At 44.0% G+C, this 23,543-nt stretch overlaps 1 protein-coding gene across 2 annotated transcripts in view; it reads right to left on the bottom strand.

The window, feature by feature from the left end:
* The window catches only part of FOXO3 (forkhead box O3), a 160,536-nt gene extending 138,367 nt beyond the window's left edge, over nucleotides 1-22,169 (bottom strand). For both annotated transcript variants that reach the window (XR_014174515.1, XM_081942861.1), the window contains exon 1: nucleotides 20,154-22,169. Coding sequence is in view for 1 of the 2 variants with exons in the window: in XM_081942861.1 (XP_081798987.1) it covers nucleotides 20,154-20,717 (564 nt within the window). In the remaining variant the exon portion in view is untranslated. The remainder of the gene's footprint in view (nucleotides 1-20,153) is intronic.
* Nucleotides 22,170-23,543: the final 1,374 nt, after the last annotated feature.

Genomic DNA, 23,543 nt, shown 5'->3' with positions numbered 1-23,543 from the left:
TGATTACTACTGTAGGACTACTAGAAGGAAGCGAGACTAAAATGAGTAGTGGAAAAGTTCAGAATACCAAGATTTCTGATAATCAATTATTTTACATTTTGTCAAGACAAAAACCTAAATATTCTACACACTATGAAACACACAAAAATGTACAAAATATTTAACCATTTGCAAAAATGTTGTCAAGTTAAAAAAAACTGGAATATTTTAACAAATATTGATTTCCAATATACTTTTACTCATTTAAGATGGAGATTCACTAATATCCAGTGCATATACTGTGATTAAGAAATAAAGTTTAGAACACCGAGAAGATGTGTAATATTTAACAGTGCTGTATGAAGTTATGCCTTCTTTAAGGAGGCATAGTTGTCTAGGTGTGTATTGATACAACAAGCAACCTAGCTTAATTTGCAAATCATAATGGATTGGTTTATACAACTCAAACCAAACAAACCTTTTTTTTAGATTTATATGCAATATGAATTAAAATAAAATAAACTTAAATAACCTGATTCTCCTCTTAAGTTAAGAAACTACAAGATACTCTTTTAGCATGCATTTCAGTACAAATGCAATATCAATACAAATTAAACATAAATCCCACTGAATTCAATACATATTTCTTCTCTGTTAAGAAATCTGTAAAACACATCAAATTGTAACCAAAGCTTTAAACATGATATACATCTATTCCCTTTCTTGTTTTTGCATTTTAATTGAAATCAGTAAAAAAATACTATAGTTAACTCTGGGAATAAAAGCAAAGCTCCTTTATGTAAAACTTCTAAATTTTGGGTGCAAAATGCTGATCAATAAACTAGGCATCCAAGAGTTGAGAGTACTGTAGTTTTTTTAACTGTCAATCAAATGATTATCTGGATTGCTGAAGTTTCTATCTGGTAGCCCTCCTTTAAAGAAACTCAGAAGACATTTTTAAAAAGCAGAATGGTTGGGGTAAATTGCAATACAGAATTAAATTGTCTCTATTGCCATTCTCTACTGCCATTACATCAATAATAAATAGCAGAACACCTTAATTTTTAATAGTGAATCCCTTTGAAATGTGTGGTTTCCTTTACATTTTTTCCTTGTGTTTTTCTAAAAGAAAGTCTTCTTTAAAGTTTAAAGAAAAGGATTACTTGTCATTTCTTTAAACCAGTTTCTCAACCTTGGCGGACTGAAGTCCACACATTTTCAAGTGGCCACGGTTAAGATACACTGCTTTAAACTACTCTTCACCTAACAATCGAATCATAAACTTTAAACATAAATTTAAAGAAAAATTCTGAAGTGATCAGGCACTTCAGCATACAGAGATCATGGGGCAAAATTAAAGCTATCAAAGAAACCCAGACTCACAAAATTCAGTTTATCAGGAAAGCCACTCAATATGTCCAGTACTTATCAAAATCTTGACATGTGCCTCCTACCAACAAATCTACAGATGGTAACTCCTATCTTAAGGTTCTGTTCACATTTCCCTGCCCAAGAGTCATTTTTATTCAAACATGATTAACACTTTAAGAGCCTTCAGAAGTATGGGGACCATTTTATCTTTTAACTGCACCTATCGTTTTAAGGGGGGGGGGAAGGAGGGAGAGAACACACACAGCTCTATATGAGATGCACTCATACAAATTAACAATAGGCTTCCCCCCCCCCCAAAAAATGGAAAGTTTTACACTGGTACAATGTTAAAAGTGCATTTTAAGTATTATATTAATATATTGCTTCCACCAAACCAAAGACTTTCACCAAGTCTTTATTTACAGTTTAGTATCTAATTAACTTCACTGTTGGAATACATTGTTCCCAATAATAATCATTTCTATTTTCAAAGCCTAACATTGTCTTTGTATGGTACACTGTATCGCTTTTAGCTTAAAACATCATCAATTTAAACTGAAAGTTACTCTATATTGTTATAATAATCCAAGGAAATGCTTTTATAAGTTTCACACACAAACCCCAAAACGTAGGATTTTATATTGGAAATGAATGCTTACAGGTACTTTAGGATCAACCATAGCAAATTCCAACACACTTTAAGTGAGAAAGTGCACTGGCCTAACATGAGTTTAGGTGAAGGTGAGGCCCCAAGAGATTTTCCATAGCTCATCTCATGCATATGGCTTTATAAAAACCAATGCGATTATTCAGAGAATAGAAGTGAGATGTACTGTGTATATTTTCCTATTAATTTGCAAAGCAATCTTGAATACTTACCCAGAATTTGGAAAAAGGCAACCTTAAAAGCAGTTTCCAAATTTCTGTCATTTAACTATCAGCTTCAAGTGCGAGATGGACTAATATATTCAACACCTACACACACACACACACACTCACTCACTCACACATACACACCATCTGTGGCATCCCATCCTGTCCCAACGCAATCTCTGCATAAAACTGCTTAGAGAACTTAACTAGGGTTCTAGGATGCAAAGTTCTATTATTCCTTGCCATTCATTTCTAAGGAAACAACAGATACATTTGAATTTAATAAGATGACTGAGGAAATAAGCTTAAATTAAATCCAGACAAGAGAGGAGGCTGTTGGTAACGAGAAGACTGGACTTAAGGATTGAGGTTCAGCCTGTTTTGGATAGAGCTACACCCTTCCTGTAAAAGCAGGTTTGCTACCTGGGAGTGTTTCTGACCCTCATGAAGTTATTGGTGGTGACTGTGGTGAGAACTTCCTTTCCACCATTACGTTTGATCTACCAACTACCTTGCTTATGCTAATTGGATTTGGATTTTTTTCCCCCACACCTTGGTTACACCCTATCGTATGCCGTGTAATGTGCTGTCAATCGGGACTTATCTTTGAACAACAGCTGAAAGTTGGAACAAAATGGGGCATCCAGGCTCCTAATCAGTACAAAGTACATAGATCATATGATCCCTGCACTGAAAGATCTGCCATTTGCCAATTACATATCAGGGACAACTTCAGCTGTTCGTGCTGACCATCAGAGTGTTATGTAATCAAGAAACTAAGAACTGCTTCTACCATTGCCAACATTGCTAGCTGTTAGAAACTATGAATGCAATTCCTACAGGACTATGCTAAGCAGCCTGGGAGCAACCTAAGAGAGAGGCCCACCTTCGTGGCATGAAGGACGGAGCTTTCTCCTCAGCTGGGACCAGGCTCTGCAATACATTCCTCAGGAGTTGCTTTCAGCTCCTCTTTCCCAGCCTTTGGGAAGAGGCTATAAAACTGTCTCAAACTTTTGTTACATAATTCCAGTACAGGTAGTCCTCGCTTAGCTGCGACAATTGGGACCGGTAATTTTGTCGCTAAGGTGCACCGTTATTAAGTGGGAAAATCACATGGCCATAGCAGAATTATGACATCACTTCCCATTTGGTTGTTAAACAAGTCTCTGGTCATTAAGCAAAACACATGATCACAATTTACAATTAATTATGCTTCCATCCACATTCTCTATTGACTCTGCTTGTTGCAAGTTGGTTGAGAAGCAAAGCATATGACCAAGCAACACTGAGAAAGTTTTAAAAGCAAGGATTGGTTGCACAGCTGTTTTATTAAATACCATTGTAACTTTGAACTATTACTAAACCAATTGGTTGGTAAATTGGGATCAATTTCATTTTAACCTGTGATTTTAACTTTTTAATATTCTGTTTTGTAACAGAATAATAGAAAAAATATAAATCAAATTTTAGATAGATAGATAGATAGATAGATAGATAGATAGATAGATAGATAGACAGACAGACAGACAGACAGACAGACAGACAGACAGAGAGACCTTAAAGCACCTGTATGTGATGTGTACTTCGCAAACAGATTTGCACAGGTTACTATCTACATACCCAAATATATATGTATACTTAAATCAGGGACGTGCGGTCAGGGGAGGCAGGGGAGGCAGGGCCTCACCTCTCTTCATGAAATAATAGTATATAATATTATATACTATATATATATATAATATTATAATATTATATACATCCGTCCAGCCGCGCCCGGGAGCTGCGGAGGCAGAAATGTTGTCAGCGCTCCCGGATGACGAAGCCACGAAAGCGACTGGGGAACAACGAGAACCTTCCTGCCTCTGCTGGATTTCGCGCGCTCCTCATGACTGCAATATGCAGTCGCGAGGAGCACGTAAAGTCCAGCAGAGGCAGGAAGGTTCTTGTCGTTCCCCAGTCGCTTTCGAGGACTGTGGAGCGCGAGCTGGCAGAGCACGCTCAGGAAGGCGGGGAATGGGATCACGTGTGCTGGAGTCTGAGGCAGCCTCAGCCTCCAGCACACGTGGTCCCATTCCCCGCCTTCCTGATGATGTCACCAGCCTCACCAGCCATAAACCTCACCGCACGTCACTGACTTAAATGCTATATATATCTCTGTGTGTTTTATATCTACTGAAGAGCACAACATTTGGAAGGATTCTCCATTATTAGCCCAAAGGCAAATCTTCATTACAGAGGATAAATAATTACATGTTTGTGTTTGCACTGCAAAATGTTTTTCTGGATTTCCTTTATGCTTAGCATCTATATTTTTTTCAGATACATATAGGAGCACCAAAGCCACTCATGTTACTCATTACAGTGAATCAAATCAGAACTGAAACACAAGCGGCCCTTGGCATGATATCCTTTAAAACAAATGAAGTTTTACTTTTAAAAGACAATTATCAGCAGTTATTCTTTATGTCTTATAATAAAGATAAGAGTATCTAGTGTAGAATAGTTAAGTTTATGTGCAAAAATGAAATACGTAGCAAGTAATTTGCTTCTAAGTTCCGAAACAATGAATTATTTTTCTCATACAGCTAATTAAATATAGAGCCCTGTTCATGCAGCAAATATGGCACTTCATCAAATGAGAGATGGCACTGTTGCCCAGGTGATGTCCATTAATGGGCAATTCAGACAAAAATCAAATGGTTCTGGAGAAGTTTTAAGCATCTCACTCTTATTCTGATTTTGTCTGGTGCATGGATTTGCTTAAAGAAGGACGAGAGGTATATGTACATTCTAATAATAACAAAGACAGCAGCTGAAGATGTTTCTTCGATCTACTTATCTGAATTTGTCTGTGAAAAGATGCCCATCTTTATTTCTACTCCTGAGTTCTCCTTAAAATAGAATAAGATAACTTTTTCATCTTTTAGTTTACCTGTTTGTTTTCATTTCTAGGCCGGAGTGATCATAGGCAATTGTTTTAATTTGAATAATTTGTAAAATATTCTAAGGAGAATATTGTTTTCCTCATTACAAAAACTCCAACTGACTAATATTAGCAAAACCACAGTGAATAAAATAGCACTGACAATCACACAAACAATGTGTGCAAATAAAGTTCAACAACAAGCCAACCACATGAATTTTTTTTAAAGGAAAAGATGGCCAGCATATGTAGTTTTTAGGAAAGAAGAAACATTATCCTTTTACCCCATCAGCTATTCAGAGGAGTGTGCAGATTCTGAGTCATATAAATAAATCATTGTGGGAGATTTGGAAATCTGTAGGTGAATGTTAAAATAGCTTGCACATATGTTTAGTAGAATGTAGATGGCAGGAGAGATTTGGAGAGATTTACTAGGTAGCTTTGCTGTGCATAGCCATCTAGCAATCTAGCAATATTAGTTATCTACAGTTCTAAAGGGCATAGAAGGATTGGCTTGTTGGTGAATAAACTGGACATTTACAAGAGAAGTAATGTCATACAACCTACTATGAATAATTACTGCTCTCTTATTACAAAGCCAACACGCCAATTAGGTAAGTGCCAACATGTTTCTAATGCACATTAAAAAAAAGTTAATATGCTGCACCCATTTTAATTATGTCCATATGCCAACTAAATTTATTCGGTATAAATAAAGAATATGACCATTGGCTTACCTGAAGGGTCCTTTTCTGTACACCGCGGGAGAGTCCAAGCAATGGGTTAATTCAGTCTGCTTGCCCTTAGGACTGAGGAACTATTTTTCCTTAAGCCACACCTCCTCCTGGTGTGCTCAATCCCCCAGAATTCTTTGAAGGAGTCAGTTCGTGCGGACGGAGCGAAGCGTCCAAGATGATGTACTGTTGACACGAGGAACCCGAATCCCGGCCTTGAGAGCCAGGGCGGGTTGGACTCTCCCGCGGTGTACAGAAAAGGACCCTTCAGGTAAGCCAATGGTCATTTTCCTGTACACCGCTTGGAGAGTCCAAGCAATGGGACATACCAAAGTTATTGTCCATCTGGGTGGGCAGAAGAAGGCTCCCGGGATTCGGTCTCTGACACAACCGCCTGGAGCACACGCCTGCCGAAAGACGCCTCAGCCGAGGCGAAAATGTCCAGTTTATAGTGTCGCACAAATGGAGAAGGAGAGGACCACGTAGCGGCCCTGCAGATGTCCAGGATCGAGGCCTGGGTGGCCCAGGCCGCTGAAGTAGCAGCACTTCGTGTGGAGTGTGCAGTGATGCCGCGCGGAACGGCTTTGGATTGACTTTCATAGGCAGTCGCAATGCAAGCGCGAAGCCACCTGCCAATTGTGGAGGAAGTGACCTTCTTCCCTAGGGAACCGGGCTGGAAGGAGAGGAAAAGAGCCTCTGATTTCCTGAATTCCGCAGTACGAGCGATGTAGACCTTCAGGGCCCTCCTGACATCAAGATTGTGCCAGGATCGCTCTCTGGGATGCGACGGATGAGGACAAAAATTTGGCAACACAATGTCTTGCGCTCTATGGAACCATGAGTTTACTTTGGGGGTAAAGGTCGGGTCCAGCCTCAAAATGACCCTGTCAGGGTGGATGACGCACAGATCCTGGCGAACAGAGAGAGCCGCCAGCTCCGAAATCCGGCGAGCTGACGTGATGGCAATCAAGAAGGCCGTCTTCAGCGTCAGGAATCGAAGAGAAGTAGTGCGTAAAGGCTCGAATGGAGGGCCAGAGAGGGCCCGCAGGACCACGGACAGCTGCCAAGTAGGATAGCGATGAACGGTGGGAGGGCGAAGGTTAGAAGCGCCCTTGAGGAAAAGACGCACCTTCGGGATTTTGCTGAGAGGCAAAAGGTGGTCGCCCGACCAGACAGTAGACAAAGCCGCCACTTGGCGTCGAAGGGTGTTCGGGGCCAGGCCCTTGTTGAGTCCCGCTTGAAGGAAGTCAAGCACTCTGGGAACAGGCGCGGTCGTCGGCTCGATGAGCAGCTCCTCACACCACTTGGCGAAGGCGGCCCAGGACGCATCATAAATCCTAGTGGTTGAAGGGCGTCTAGCCGCCTGAATGGTGTTCACTACCTCCTCCGACAGGCCTTGGTCTTTTAGTTGGTCCCCCTCAAGTGCCAGACGGCCAACTGGAGCCACTGGGGCTCTGGGTGAATCACGGCCCCCTGGCTGAGGGAGATCTGGTCCGGAGGAATGCGCCACGGAGGAGACACCGACAGGTGGACAAGGTCGGCAAACCACGACCTGCGGGGCCAATGCGGGGCCACGAGAAGGACCTCTGCTCCCTCTGCGATGACTTTGGAGATGAATTGAGGAAGGAGAGGCAGGGGAGGGAAGGCATACAGTAGCTCGCGGGGCCACTTGCAACGCAGTGCGTCTGTCCCCTCCGCCCCCGGGGTGAAGAACCGGGAGTAGAAGCGGTCGAGCTGCTTGTTGTCCCTTGACGCAAACAGGTCTACGGCCGGAGTCCCGAATCTGTCGGACATCTGGTGGAACAGGCGAGGGTCCAGTTTCCACTCCGCAGGATCTATGGTCGTCCTGCTCAGCCAGTCGGCCTGTGTGTTGTCCACTCCGGAGATATGGTCGGAGCGAAGGGATTCCAGATGGCGCTCCGCCCAGCGTCCCAGGGACTCCGCCTCTCTCATCAGTGCTCTGGATCTGGTGCCGCCCTGACGGTTGATGTGGGCCTTGGTGGCCACATTGTCCGTCATCAGAAGCACATGTTGACGATGGATGGGCCGGCTGAAATGTCGCAGGGCCAGGCGAGCAGCTCTCAGTTCCAGCAGGTTGATGCTGTAGCTGGATTCCACTTGGGACCACTTGCCTTGAACAACCAGGGACCCCATGTGGGCTCCCCAGCCGGAGAGGCTGGCGTCTGTGGTGATGATCAACCTCTCGGGTTCCTTGAATAGGTGGCCCTTGAGGATGGCCGGAGACACCCACCAGCGGAGAGACCTCTTCACGTCCGGGGGAACTCGAATCGGCCTGGTAGAGTTGCTCCTGGATGCCCTCTGGTGCGGCAGCAGCAGCCACTGAAGAGACCTGGAATGCAGGCGGGCCCACGGCACGATGGAAATGCAGGAGATCATTTTTCCCAGCAGCTGCGACAGAAGGACCACTGGAGCCTGCCTCAAGCTCAACACCTTGTGGGTCATGGACCTTAGACCGGTCAACCTGTCTCGGGAAAGGAAAACCCTGCACAAGTTGGTATCTATCACCGCCCCCAGGTGTACAAGTCTGTTGGTTGGAGTGAGATGGCTCTTCTCTATGTTTAGAGTGAAGCCGTGATTTCTGAGGGATCTCATAGTGGTTTGGAGATCCCGAAGGGCCTGCTGCCTGGACGACGACTGGATCAGGATGTCGTCCAGGTAGCACTGGAGCCTTATGGGCCTGCGTCTTAGCTGAGCCGCCACTACCGCCAGCACTTTGGTAAACGTCCGAGGAGCGGACGAGAGGCCGAATGGAAGAGCTTTGTACTGGAAGTGGCGACCCGCATAATAGAAGCGCAGGAACTTCCTGTGCTGAGGACGGATGGGGATGTGGAGGTATGCCTCTTTGAGATCTATAGATGTGAGAAGATCTCCCTGTCGAATCCCCGCCAGAATGGACTGCAGAGACTGCATCTTGAACCTCCGGTAGGCGATATGCCTGTTGAGGTTCTTGAGGTCCAAGATGGCTCTCCACCCCCCCGAGTTCTTTGGTACCAGGAAGAGGATGGAGTAAAACCCCTTCCCCTCTTCGCCTTGGGGAACTGGTTCCACGGCCCTGATGTCCAGGAGATGACGGACTTCCTGGTCCATACGCTGCCTCTTTTGGGGGCAGGACGGGACAGGGCATCGGATGAAGGTCCGAGGGGGAAGGGACAGGAATTCCAAGGAGAGGCCTTCCCTGACTGTCTGCAGAACCCAAGCATCCTCGGTGTTCTGGGCCCAATGGGAGGCGAACAGCTGTAGGCGACCCCCGATGGGCGCCAAGCCCTGGCAGTCACTTTGACTTACGGAACGGCCTGTTGGAGGCCCCACCGCGGTTATACTTGCGGAAGCCGAACTGCTGCCTGCCTCTGTCCCGAAAGGGCGCTCTGTCTTGGGACCTGTCGCCCTGCTGGCCGAAGGACCTATTAGAGGGAGAGAAGGAAGAGGCAGAGGTGGAAGGCTCGGAGGCACGAAAGGACTGCCTCCTAGAGTAGGGAGCGGCCTTACGTTCCTGCTTTTTATTTAGAGAAGGTAGGATCTTCCTCTTGTCCTTGGACTCAATGAGGAGAGGATCCAGGGACTCGCCAAACAATTTGGACCCCTTAAAGGGGGCGGAAGCCAGTTTCCATTTGTTTTTCTGGTCCGCTTGCCAATGTCGGAGCCAGATCAGTCGACGGGAAGTTATGTTAGAACCGAGGGCCCTGGAGGCAAATTTGGTGGCATTGAGGGACGCGTCAGCGGCATACTGGGAGGCCGCGATTATTTTTGACACGTCCTGGTGGAGACGGATGTCTCCCGCCGGGAGCTTGTTTAGGAGCTCGCGCAGCCAGATCACAGAAGCCCTATTAAAAAAGGAAGCGGAAGAAGAGGCCCTGATGGCCCAGGCAGCCGCCAGATGGGTCTTGTGGCACGCCTTTTCCGCCTTCTTGTCCTCCGCCTTAAGGCCTTCCAGGAGGTCGGCCGGTAGCGAGGAGTTGGAAGTGAGCGCAGCGATGGGCGGGTCGACAGTGGGAAGGGCCAGAAGGTCCTCCAACACTGGCTCCATAGTATAAAGCTTCCTATCTACCCCACTGGGAGAGGATTGCGTGGCTGGCTGAGCCCACTGGCGCTGGATTAAGTCGAGGAACAGCCCCGGGACCGGAACCAGCTCTTGCTGGGGCGCTGGCACATCAAACATGACCGCATTGGGATTAGCCGGAGGGGCATCATCCGCCGGCGCGGTCGGCTTGGGCTTGATCCCCACCCTGGTGGCAGCCTTGACCTTGTGAAGGACCGATTTAAAAAGGCTGGGCTTGAAGAGACCCGCAAAGGCGGGCGCTTCGGGGGGAAGGTCCTCGTCGTCCGAGAGGCCTAGCACCTCCGGGTCAGGGTCCTCAATGGCAGAGGCCTCGCTGACCACCGAGGATTCCAGGGAAGGATGGCGAGCACGCTTGCTTGGGGGCGGAGCTGCCTGATCGGGCTTGGGACCCCTAGGGGCCGCTGCGGTAGGGCTTTTAAATTTCATGGCCTCCGTGATGCCCTTGGCAATGGCGCGGGCCATTAGCTCCTGCATGCGGGGCGATAACTCCTCAGAGTCAGAATCGGGATCCAAGCCCTCTTCTAGGGGGGGTGAAGCCTCACCCTGCATATCGTCTATGCTAGCATCCCCAGGGGGAGGAACCTGTTCACAGGCCCAAGAAGGGACCGGGGAAGCCGGCTCTGCAAATGACCTATTAGGGGATAGGTCCTGGGATTCCACCTCCTCGGCGAGGACCGACTGGAGATCTTCCCGGGAGGGAGGGGCTCCTGAAAGGGACTGCACCCTGTCTGCCTGGCGTCTGGCCTTCTCGAATTGCTTGTCAAGGGCCCGCTGGCGCCTTTCAGCATCCTTGGCCTCAGCTACCGAAGGGGTTCTGGAACGCTGTTTCCCAGAGCTACCCCCACCACTCTTGCCCGCACCCCCACTCCCCGAAGAGGAGGAACCCTTGCTAGGGGCCTGCGAGAGGCTCGGCCTAGCGTCTTGGGAATCGGGAGGACTGGGCAGGTCCATAGTCAATGACCACACAAGATGGAGCAAGGCTATGATAAGGCAGAAGGATAGATATAGACTGGGTGCTGTAATGGGAAACAAAACGAAATGATCGTTAAAATTGCCATATATACAATTAATCGAATCAATACTATGAAATCATCCCATGTTTCACACCAGTCGGAGGCCCAGGGGTAGGATTGGGGCCTGCACCGAGGTGCAAGGCTCCGCAGGAGAAGCAGGGAGGAGAATGACTATAGAAAAAATCTTCAGGCCTGCGCTTACTTAGGCCTCCTCCCTGAGCCGGTATGATGACCGTTGGAATGGCACAGGAACCAGCGCCGCTCGCAAAAATAGACAAATGGCGAAGGTGGCGATCCTAGCCCGAGAAACCCTTGCTAGGCCCTGCCACCTCCAGCGGCCTCCTGACAACGAGGCTGATGCAAAATGGCGGCCATGGCTGGGCGCGCTATTTTCGCGCCTAAAAATGGCCGCCGCAACAGCGTGGGGCTAAGGGAGAGCGAGGGGCGAACGCGCCTCGCAATGGCGACGATCGCCCACTCCTCCCTGCGGCAGAGGTCCTCTAGCAGGCCGGGGAGCGAAAAAACTTCGACGAAAATAACAAACGAGGGGCCTGGGGACTTAGGAACCTCGCCGCTGCAGCCGCGCCGTTTTAAACGACAAGCGGCAGGCCTCCGAAGCCGTCCCAAGAGGATCGGCTGAGGGGCACCCCCCACCACCTTGTAGCTTACCTCCTGGCCTTCAAGTGCAGATTCTATTGAAGAAAGTCGCAGAATTGAAGAGAGAAACGTCTCACGAGGTTGGGGAATATTAGAGAAAAAACTTTAAACGCAATTAGAGAGTCCAAGCCAAAAAAAAAAGATCAATTTAGCTCAGAGCTCTAACTAAATACGTCCAAACGGGCTGACTGAGGAAGAATTCTGGGGGATTGAGCACACCAGGAGGAGGTGTGGCTTAAGGAAAAATAGTTCCTCAGTCCTAAGGGCAAGCAGACTGAATTAACCCATTGCTTGGACTCTCCAAGCGGTGTACAGGAAAACTGTATAAGCAACAGATCTATCATGCTTTGAAATAATCCAGAAGTGCTTTGGACCACATTCAAGTACTCCTCCTCTCTTCAAAGTTATGATAACTCTTAAAGTAATAGTTCTGTTTTTCAAGGTTTATATAGAACCTGGTAACTGAATAGTCCATTGTGTTGTTCTCCGTAGCCCTTGATTGATGATCCTGAACCTCTGATAGAATAATGGTACCAACAATATCAATATTACATCCCTGTAATCACAACTTATTCAGGATATCTAATGAAGATATCATCACGAACAATCTACAAGTTGCAAAGAATATGGGGGAAATATTTTACATCATGATAGCTCTATTTGAAATAGGCAAGCTTCTGCCTAATATGAGTTTTTCCCTCCCCTGTTTCTGACTAAGACAGGGTTGAGGTATTAACTCACAAAACATTAAGCATAAGAACATTTCAAATTCTAGCGTGGTGTCAGACTGGTACTCCATACCTGAAAGGACATGAAGGGGGGGGGGGGAGAATTAGCATAAATAATAATACAATTTTGGAATCTTTACCTGGAGCATGATACCACATTTGAAAAGTCTGCAGTAACAAATTAGCATTAAATGTCTTATTCTAAATAACTATTTACCAGGCAACAGTTAGATACTACAGGTCTATCAGTTATGTAAGATGGCATCAATTAGGAATGCCTGCTGCATAGGATATCTAGTATTATAAGGATAACAATGGATTAGATTACTCACTAAGAAAACAATGAGTGGGTTAATAAAGTGTCATACAATTTCCTGTATTGAACCAGCTCATCTAATTCTAAAGGTGCTCTTTCTCTATTAACATACTTCAAATAAAGTATCCACGTATTCTGGAATATGAAGAAAAAAAATCTAAACCAGGCATTAAGACTCATGAATTACTATTATGCATAACATGTATATTCCTACACCTACCTTCGATTACTTTCATTTGGTTCTTTGCATTATTCACTTATTTCTCTTATTCACCTCTTAATTGCAGAATAGATAAAAATACAAATGACAGCAGCCTACACACATCTCCTCATGCCTTTATCTACTTATCCCTCCAATTTTGAAGCCGCCCAATTCATTGACAATTTTAAGTACCTTACAGATAAAAAGAAAAACCATATGGATATAAAGAAACCAAGGCTAACCAGAAGAACATGCTATATGGAAGAGTAACAAGACTTCCTTGGACTTGAGCTTGACCCTAATGCCTTTAAGTAAACACTCCTGTTCTTGTTGTCTGCTCAGCAATCACAGGGAATCGGTTTGTCATTGTCTTCTTGTGTGATTTTTTGCTAAATCTCACAATAATAGGCTTTCCTAGAAGTATCCCATCCAATATTAACTAAGCTCTACCCTGCTTAGCTTTCAAGCCCAGAAAAGTCAGGTTGGGTGCTGCCACAAACCCTCTACATATAGCCATTTAGTAGATGGATGGAAATTAATTTTAGGAGGCAATCAATACAGCAAACTATTAAGCACCATTTTTCCCCTTGTGATTACAAATGGCTTTCCAGAGTAGTATATAGTAACAATGATAATCCTAAACCAATTCACCTTCAATACTAACTGAAACCAATTACTCACACATTCTTAATAAAGATTATCAGCAATTATTCTATATTGCAATAACTTCCTCACTGAAGTTTCATACACGACATTGGAAAGTATAAAGGTTTAATTTTTATACAGCCAACCTAGAATGGTTGGAACCACAGACCCTTTCAGGTTAAATGATTCTAAAAAACTCAAATGCAGACCCCTTTCAAAATAGCCCATCAGATTTATCAATTCAATGTTACTATTTAATTATTTGCTATGTATTTAAAAAAAGCCAACAGATGAATATAGAGTGTTACTGCAGGTAAATTTCTGAGTATTTTCCTTTATCCTAAAATATAAACCTATTCTTTTTGCATTATTCTATATGGGGTATGAGGGATATATATGTTTGTGAGTATGTGTGTATGTGTGTTAATACTTGTTGATAGCAGGAGAATCAAACTGTTTCTGCTGACTTACTGCTAACACCTACATCTGAATCTAGTAAATTGCTTTAAATATTATTTTGATTGCCCAGCCATTTGTTTCTCCCAAAAGCAATGGAGAAAGACCAGATAGATGCAAGATCTAGGTATCTTTGGCTGATCTTAAAAGAAACTAAATAGGGTTAGACATGGCAAATACTTGGATGGGAGACATAAAATTACAGAGCTGCAGCTAACTAGAAAATTGGGGGGAGGGGGGGGGAATGGTAAATTTATGTAGTTGTTGCCAAGGAAAGCACATGGACAAGTCCATTAAAATTACTAGGAGTTGAATGCAATTCAAATTAGTTTTTACCTCGACTTCAGCCCAAAGGAGTCTGCATTTATTTTTATTGCTTAGAAAATGCTGGTTTTGCAAAATGGATTAAATTCAGTTTGAGACTACCAAAACACATAAAAACTGGAACAGGGTGGAAGAAGGAAGAGTTGTTTGCATTTGTCACTTGATTTCATCTTCAAGTATGAGCATATGTGAAGACACTGAGAAGTTTTGGAACTAACATGAGTCTAAAGACTGGATTTCGTGACATTTTAATTAGTTTGAACACTTATTGATGAAATCAAAATCACTTTAAAACTTTAAATTGACTTATTTTTCAGGTATATTCTATTATCTAATTAATGTTAGTATTTTGAGGACTAGCGGTCTCTAGATGCATTGGGATTAATTTCCAGAATTTTTAACCAGAAGTTTAAGGCTAAGTTTGTTATTACAGATAAGGCTCCAACCTATTACTCCACAACCGACATTTTCAGAATAATACCAACTAGAAAAGCATTTTTCCCGACCTGTACCTAAACTCTTAGAGGATTTTTGGGTCACATTTATGATTCTTATTACCTGCACAAATCACTCTTCTACATGGTAATGAGTATAAAAATACAAAAACAGAAATATATATATTTTGTGACATAGCTTTCCAAAGTTTTTAAACTTTTGTTCTTTCATTTTTTTAATGTTCCCACTGAATTAAAATGATACAGAAATTATGCACACCTCTCCGACTACAGAAATTATGCACATTTTTAGGACTATAGAAATTTTTCATTTACACTTGAATTTCTTTTGGGTGCCCAATTGAAAAATTGAGACTCATATAGGTTAATAATAGAAATATGATCTGCAGAAAATTTCCAAAGTACTTGTTTCCATTGTGTAAATCTAGTCTTCTTTAGTCCCATAAAGTGAAGATCCTCAAAAGGAACACACAAACTATGCAATTAACGTATGATTTCATTACATTTTTAGCAGTAGGTGCTACATGTGTCCCAATATTTAGCTGTTTCCATTTTTGGAACAGAAAATTGAGAACTGACATTATTCTTCATTTAATATTGCAGTGAATTTTATTTTATACCATTATTATATTTTCCTTCCAAGTTTCTACATGTTAACTCTTCTTAAAATAAAGTATCCTCAAATATCACAAATATGAAAATATAAAGCACAAATCAAAACAATGGCCTTGCTTTTTTTAAAAAATGAATGTTATGGAAAAACTCAAGACAATTTCATCGTAGAATACAAAATCTTCAAGGCTTATCAAGACAAGAAATAAGACCAATATACTGATTTCTCAAATGTCATAGTCCCCCATAGATTTTGACTAAGACCAATGGCAAAGATTTGGCTTTCATACTTTAGGCGTATTATAGTACAATGTCCATCCAAGCAAGTTCTGTGCAAGGAGACTCAAGTAAACCACAATATTTATCTTTATTATAACGAAAGCCAGTGCCTAGATAACAAAAAGAGGAAGTATAGTTAAACAGAGGAGTACAGAGCATTTATTATAGCATTATAATTTCGTTTTGTACTTCTTCAAAAGGTGAAATTGCATCATTTCCAATCCATGAAAATAATGGCTGACTGGTGTGAAGTGGAACGGGCCATAAGCACCTTGAAGCACACTTCTGTTACTCTATGCAGTTTAACTTCACAACAAACCTGTGAGGTCAGGCAAAAAAAGAAGAAGAAAAGGTCTCACAGCAAGTTTTGTGGCTATGTGAGATTTGAACGTAAATCTCATCAGACTTCTCGCTACCCCACAAATTGTTCCTTTTTGACAAAGGTGCGGAGCTAATGGGATATTGGTGAAGTATAGCTCTCTGCAGTCCTAGCAATTGCGTTCAAAGGAGAAAAAATATTGGATATTGTTGTCCAACAGTATCTCTAGAACTGCAAATTCCCCAGTAGAGCCCTACATTGATGGTTCTTTCTTTCCACCACATATGTGCCCCTGAATGATTGGACTGATGTAAGAGTGGAACATGAGCTGTGGGAGGAGGGGGATATATTAGATGAGCACATTTAAGATTTATTTTAACACAGAACCACATATAGACATGCCTTAAAGGGCAAATGCTATAATACATGAAAAAGCTGTGAGCTATTTCACCATCTGCTTTACAAAAACCACTTTCAAAAGTTGTAATCTTGAACGCAGGAATGGCACAGAAAGTAAGGCACTTAATAATCCTAGGTTTCTTCTTGAAATCAGCAGCCTTTTAGCTATAGTACTTAAAACAAACACTTAAAGTTGAAAAAGGCCATGAATGTTTCAAAAAGAGAAGTGGGCAGGCAAGAGACGGGCTGTGCATTGCTGTGTCTAAAACAATTTTTTTTAAAAAAAAACCAAAAGTTGATAGGTATCTAGTATTCCATTTGTCCATGTGAACAATATACTCAAACAACAAATCCGTACACACTCTTCAACTATAGCCTGGCTTATACATTATGAAGCTATCCCTATGTAAGTCAATGGGACATATAGTCTATAACAGTGGTTCTCAACCTTCCCAATGCCATACCCTTTAATACAGTTCCTCATGTTGTGGTGACCCCCAACCATAAAATTGGTGTCTCGGTTCCTAAGACCATCGAAAATATGTGTTTTCCGATAGTCTTAGGCGACCCCTGTGAAAGGGTCGTTCGACCCCCAAAGGGGTCCCGATCCACAGGTTGAGAACCATTGGTCTATAATGTCTCATAAGGCCTTCCCGAAAATGAATTTGTTTCCAAAGCAGCAGGGATCAAATCAGAATCCCATTCGATGCCATTTTGGGCTGAGTGAAATTAAACTATCTTTGGTACAAACAACGACCTGCATGCCACATATGTAAAAGAGCATGCTTTGCAAGAGCAGTACGTGGGTTTAAAATAAAAAAATAAAACCATGTCAGTGTTCCATGCCCAATACAATTCACCAGTAAACTATTACCAGAAAAAGACGGGTATAACAACTATTTGTTACAGAGTTAGATTGTAAGTTCAACTTTTTTACATTATTTTTTAAAAAAAACTTTAGAAAATTCCTTTATCTGACAGAAACAAGTATAGAGGCAGTGTGGCCTAGTGGTTATGGCACCTGGCTAGAAAGCAAGAGACCGTGAGTTTCTTATCTTATCCATGAAAGCCAGCTAGATGACTTTGGGCCAATTTTTCTCTCTCTGCCCAACCCACCTCAAGGTGTTGTTGCTGTGGGGAAAATAGGAAGAGGAAATGTGTTGAGTATATTTGCCGCCTTGAATTATTTTAAAAAATAATAAAGGTGGGATATAAAAATAAATAAAAATACCTAACGTATAATATGACCGTATAAGAGAACCTCTCTCATTCTTAGATAGCTACCAATGTTTCCATGTAATAACCAAGCAAAATAGATCAAAATAGATGCTGCCAGATTTTTAAATTGATTAGTATTATATTTTTGCAACACTTGTGGCTATACTTATCACTTTAAAAAAAAACAATATCTCTATTTACATTTGTTATGTTTCATTTTTTCCCAACAGTGAATTTAAATTCTGAAATGAACAGCGGACACAGCTTTCTATAGTCAGAGTATCAAAAGGTAATAGCTCTTGGAGGCCATCCAATCCAACCTCTGCTTCAGAGCAGGATTCGCTAGAGCATCTCTGAAGATGACCATCTAGCCAATCTTGACGATCCTGTTAAGGGAAAACGTGAATCGCCACTTCAAGTGACAGCCTGGTCTACTGGCTGATTACTCGTACAGTTATGAATATCCTCCTGATGTCTAGAATAAACCAACTCACTTGTACAGGTAGTCCTCAAATTACAACCACAATTGAGCCCAACATTTCTACTGTTAGGTGAGACATTTGTAAGTGAGTTTTGCCCCATTAGAGAACCTTTCTTTCCTCAGTTGTTAAGTAAATCACTGCAGTTGATAAATTAGTAACCTGGTCGTTAAATGAATTTGGCTTCCCCATTGACTTCGTTTGTCAGAAGGTCGCAAAAGGTGATCAGATGACCTTGGGACATTGCAACTGTCATAAATATGAACCAAACATCTGAATTTTGATCACATGTTCCTGGGGATGCTGCAAAGGTCATTAACTGTGAAAAACGGTCCTAAGTCACTTTTTTCAGTCCCTTTGTAAGTTTGAACTGTCACTAAATGAACTGTTGTAAGTCAAAGACTACTTGTAGTTTTAACATAACTGTTCTAATTTTGCACCTTGCGCAATAGAAAAATAAAATCCACTCCTACATTACAATCTCTCAGATACTGAACCCACTATGCAGTGTTTCTCAACCTTGGCGACTTTAAGTCCTGTGGACTTCAACTTCCAGAATTCTGGGGGATTCTGAGAGTTGAAGTCCACAGGACTTAAAGTCACCAAGGTTGAGAAACACTGCACTATAGGCTAAATATACACAGGACCTCTTAACGTCATAAGAATGTCAGAGAAAATATCAGCAACTTAAAAGTCCTTTCAACAAGAATAACAAGAAAAGATTTCAGGTGTGAATAACTTCAGAACCTGATTGCGCATAATGACAAAGGAGAGGCTGTCCTCATATAGCAATTAAAATTGGGGAGGGGGAAATCAATTTCCTATGTAGCCAAATAACTCACAAAAGGCACATGCATGCATTCACTGCCATCTAAACTTGACGGATATTATAATATACCTTCTATCCTTCTTTTGTTTTAATGCAAAGCTTTGAAATTTTATTGATACTACCTAACACACTCATTGTTGATATAGTAAGTTAGAAGCTCTCTACTTCGCTGCTGACAGTTGTGGATTATATTCAGCTCAGCTAAGACTAGGGAACAGCAGCTGCGACTAGAGAGCACATAGCAAGGAGAAAAGAGAATTATATCACAGAATTATTCTGTTCCCCCTACCTAGCGTTTTGTCTTTACCAATGTCACTAACATTCAATCTCACGCACTAGGCAGAATAAGATGAATTTGAAATAAGATGAATTTGACGTCATTCCTAGAAATTAGGAGCAAAGGTGCCTCTGTGGAAATATCCTCGGAGGACCCATTGCAACCCACTTCTTGGGAAAGACCTGTTCTTCCTTTTGGACTGATAACACAGCAGCAGTTGTGCACTCTGTACACCCTGTGTTATCTTCACTGGTCCTGCAGTAGTTGCGAGGCTTAAGCCTGAACTAAATCCTTCGGCAGGGCGCATGGACAAAGTGCTACATACAGGGAGCAGCTGTCCGATCATCATCATGCATCTTTCATTCAATAATAAGCACTTTTTAAACTCACATTTGACAACCAGCCTGAACTAATAATGGAAACAGTCTTAGTCTATTTGTTGTGCAAATAGACTAAGGGAGGAGTAAAGCGCCTCTTGTTATAGAAACATCCACTTTTTAAAAAATTAAAAAAAACAAAAACCCTAGCTTTCTAATTGTGTCAAAAAGTGGTTTGAGTGATAATCACAACTCATCTTTCATTTATTTTATGAGTTCAACCATCTTAGCTAGTCAGTTGAATGGACCAAAGGGGGATATTCTTAACAGACTTGCACCACTTTATTCTCCATGAAAATCATAGTTTAAAGAAAAAAAGCATTGTAAAAGCGAGGGTATTTTTCCCGCCCTTTGGAAAAACCGCGACCGAATGCAATTCTGAGGCTGCAGCCGAAAGCTGGGAGAAAGGCACCGGCAGATGCCGCATGTACCGTACTCGACCACGGGAAACAGGCTCTTCCATTCATCCCAGCACTAATTGGGAACCAGGAATATGCGAGGCTGGTAAGAGTCCAGCCGTAGCTGTACAATCCACGCGTCCGTGGGCTTCGCTAAACTCCGGCCACCCTTTCATGCGCCTCTCCCCACTTTTTTCGCAGTCCCCGCTTACCTTCCAGCCAGCCGAGCTGTTGCTGTCGCCCTTATCCTTGAAGTAGGGCACGCAGCGCACCATCCACTCGTAGATTTGGGACAGGGTGAGGCGCTTCTCCGGCGAGCTCTGAATGGCGCGAGTGATCAGGTCCGCGTACGATAAGTTCCCCCACGCGTTTCTCCGGGACGAGCATTTTCGCGGCGCGGCCGCTGTTCCCGCCGCCACTGGCTGAGGCTGCTGCCCGCCGTTCAAAGCAGAGGCGCCAGATCCCTCCCCGGGCAGTCCGGAGAAGGGAACCAGCAGACGGGCCGTGTCCTCCGAAGCGAGAGCGTCGCCGCCGCCGGCGGAGACGGTAACGGCGGAGGTGCCCCCTTGCTCCTCGTCGTCAGCGTCGTCGTCCTCTTCGGGAATCATGGAGGCGGCGTCGGCGGCCGCGTCTCCCGAAGGCTTGGCCGGGCTCGTTTGGAGCTCGGGCCTTTGCAGGGGCCACGTACAAGAGCGAGGACGGCTCTGGGGCTCGAACTCCGGGTCCAACTCCACGTCCAGAGGGGACAAGGGCGCGGGGGGAGACACTTCAGCCATCTTGGCCTCCCCCCGCTTTTGAGGCGATCCCTTCAGTCCTTCCCGCTGTCAGACGGGAACCCGATCCACGCTCCGGTCTCTTCTCCTCGCCCAGCTCCCTGCTAGAGATTAGCGAGCTCCAGCAAGCACGCCGCTCTCCATTCAAGGTCCGGCCGCCTCCTCCTTCCTGCCCGCCACCTCTCTCTCTCTCTCTTTCTCTCCCGTCTCCCCCGCCGGAGAAAGGAAAAGTTCTAAGGCGATCCGCAAGCGATCCGCGGCTCTCCGGGTTCCAGGTCAGCTCTCTTTCCGCTGCCCTTTGAGGCTGACCGATTTGGGAAGCATTTCCAAAGACGGCGGAGCTTGGAATCAAATCGCGGCTCTGCGCCCGCGCGTTTGTTTATCTTTCGCTACGCGCCCGAGTCCTCCAATAGCATCGCTCTGTAGCTGTTAAAGAGACCCACCATTCACACGACCCCCAGCATCATCATTATTTTTAAAAAAAAAGATGTTCGCGAGTCTCTGTTGCTGGTTTGATGGGCGCCTTCGTTCTTACAAGCCCTTCTTCCCACCGACTTCCCAGCGCCTTCACGGAGAGCACCGAAGCCTTAACACCCATCCGATCGCCGCTGCCCCATTTGGGATCGCTCTTTTTTCCTCCTCCGAAAAAGAAAAGAAATCCGAAAGCGGTGAAGGGCGGCAGGGAAGAGAATCCAGTCCCCCCGCTTTCTTTTTTGAACAAGGAGAGGAAAACTTAAAACGCCCGTCCTTCTCTCTTCTCCTTCTTTTAAATCCTCTCCCTCGGCGTAAAAGAAAAAAGTGACGCGGAGAATTCAAACAAGTTAAATCGCCGATCTTCCAACAGGTCCGGGAACCCAAGTCCTCCGCGGGCTGCCAGGGTTTCGCTCCAGCATCGGCGGCGGCAACACCACCACATTCATAACCTCCTCGCTCCTGCCGCCGCTGCTGCTGCCATCTTGACAGTTCCCCCCTCCCCCTCCACTCAAGTCATTTAAAAAAAAAAGCGTCCTCCAAAAAAAAGGGGGGAAAAGGCAGGGCGAGAGGTCAAGCAGGCAGGGCGAACGAAAGGAGTAAGCGAGAAACAGCGGTCTGGAAGGCGAAGCTCAAAGCCGGGCGCGTTGAGCAGGCGGAAAATCCAGCTCGAACTGCACCGGAGGAAAACGAGGCGCCGATTCTACCGCTGCTGCTGCTGCTGCTGCAGGATTCTTGATTTTGGAGCCGTTCCCGAGTCGTTCCACTTTAAGTAGCAGAAGCAGCATTAAAATGAGGGGGGAAACCCCACCGTTGGCAGCACGCTCCCTCCCCGGAGAGAAAGCAAGCGGCGGAGCAGCGGCGGAAGAGAAACCCTGGAGCTGCCGCCGTTCCCTCGAGCAACCTGTCGCCCTCCCCTCCGCCGACTTCCACATTCCTTCTCCTAACAACCAGGAGCGGCAACACAAAGTTATAGACACACGCAGGGAGACGCAACCTAACCCTGTCGCAGCCGATCCCCGCCCACAAAGGAGGCGGGCGAAGAGGCGAGAGAGCTCCGGCTCTCAGTACTACATAATACACCCCCCGCCCGGCTAGCTGAGGGTCCGTCAGCCAACTTGGCGCCCTTCTCGGCGCATCTTTCTTTAATTCCTCCGCCGCCAGAAGATCGCTGTTATTATTGAACTAGCCGTATACGATGTTGCAACCAGAAACCTGGGCATAAAGAGGAAAATATATTCCGAAAATCAATTTTCTCGATTGCAGTTTAAAAAAAACACCACGATGATGTACCTCTACGGTTCTTCGGCATTATATTTCGCTTTTTTTTACTCTATTCCCCTGACTTTAGCAGAGACTTTTGGAATGCATATAGTACCTCCGCAGGTCCATGTTGATCACTCTGTCCTATATTACGATACAGAGCAAAATTCTGCAGTTCTCTCGTTTTATACGAAGCATGGGTGAGTTGGAAAAACGTGCCTTTTCTTTTGGAAATTGGTAACTGTTAAAGCTTTCCACTACTGTGTATTCTATTGAGCCATTTCTAAGATGTGTTAAGGCATATGTGTAGTCAATCACAAAGACTAGGCCACTTTTAGCTTGGAAATTTTAACACTGTCTTTGTTAATTGGTAGATTATGTTTAGACGGGAATTTTCTATTTCCACTTTTTAGTCAGATGTCTTGATATAATTGCTCCTATAACAAACGCTGGTTTAGAAGTTCAAAATTACTAGAGAATGATGTGACACTTGAAATGTGGAGCCAGGCAGGTTTTTCTGCTAAGACTATGCTGGCAGTAAAATCTTAACATACAGAAGGCCCCAGGTAGGAAATATTTTCTTATACTAAAATGATATTCCACCTATTCCTCTGCATATTTTTGTTAAACAATTACACTTAGAATGCCTGGGGTGAAGGAGGTTAATTGCCAAGCAGCAAATCACTATAAAATCAAACTGAGTACAAAAACTTTAGAACATCATTAGGTCATGAAATACTGGCTAGGCAATTACATTTTACATAATCATGACTTATAATTACTTTTAGTGGGAAAAAGTTACACATTATCACATCTCCTACAGAAACACATAAGCACACTTTATTTTGGCAATCACATCAGCTCAATCTTTCAGCCACTAAAGGCTTGCTCTTAGATTTCATTAGAATATTTCATCGATTAAGAACACTACATCACAATATTATTAATGTGTGTCCTGGTGAAGTTTCTAGAATAAACGTTTTTCACCATGTATTTTAGCTCACCAAAAATCTAAGATATTTTCAAGAACATGAACTCATATGTAATTATTAGCGATTAATAATTGAGACAAACTCTATATTTTAGGCATACTGG

This window comes from Natrix helvetica (assembly GCF_964273705.1).
Source record: "Natrix helvetica genome assembly, chromosome: 2".
Lineage (NCBI taxonomy): Eukaryota > Metazoa > Chordata > Lepidosauria > Squamata > Natricidae > Natrix > Natrix helvetica.
Note: the sequence above shows the minus strand (reverse complement) of the source record. Positions and strands in the feature narration are given on the sequence as shown.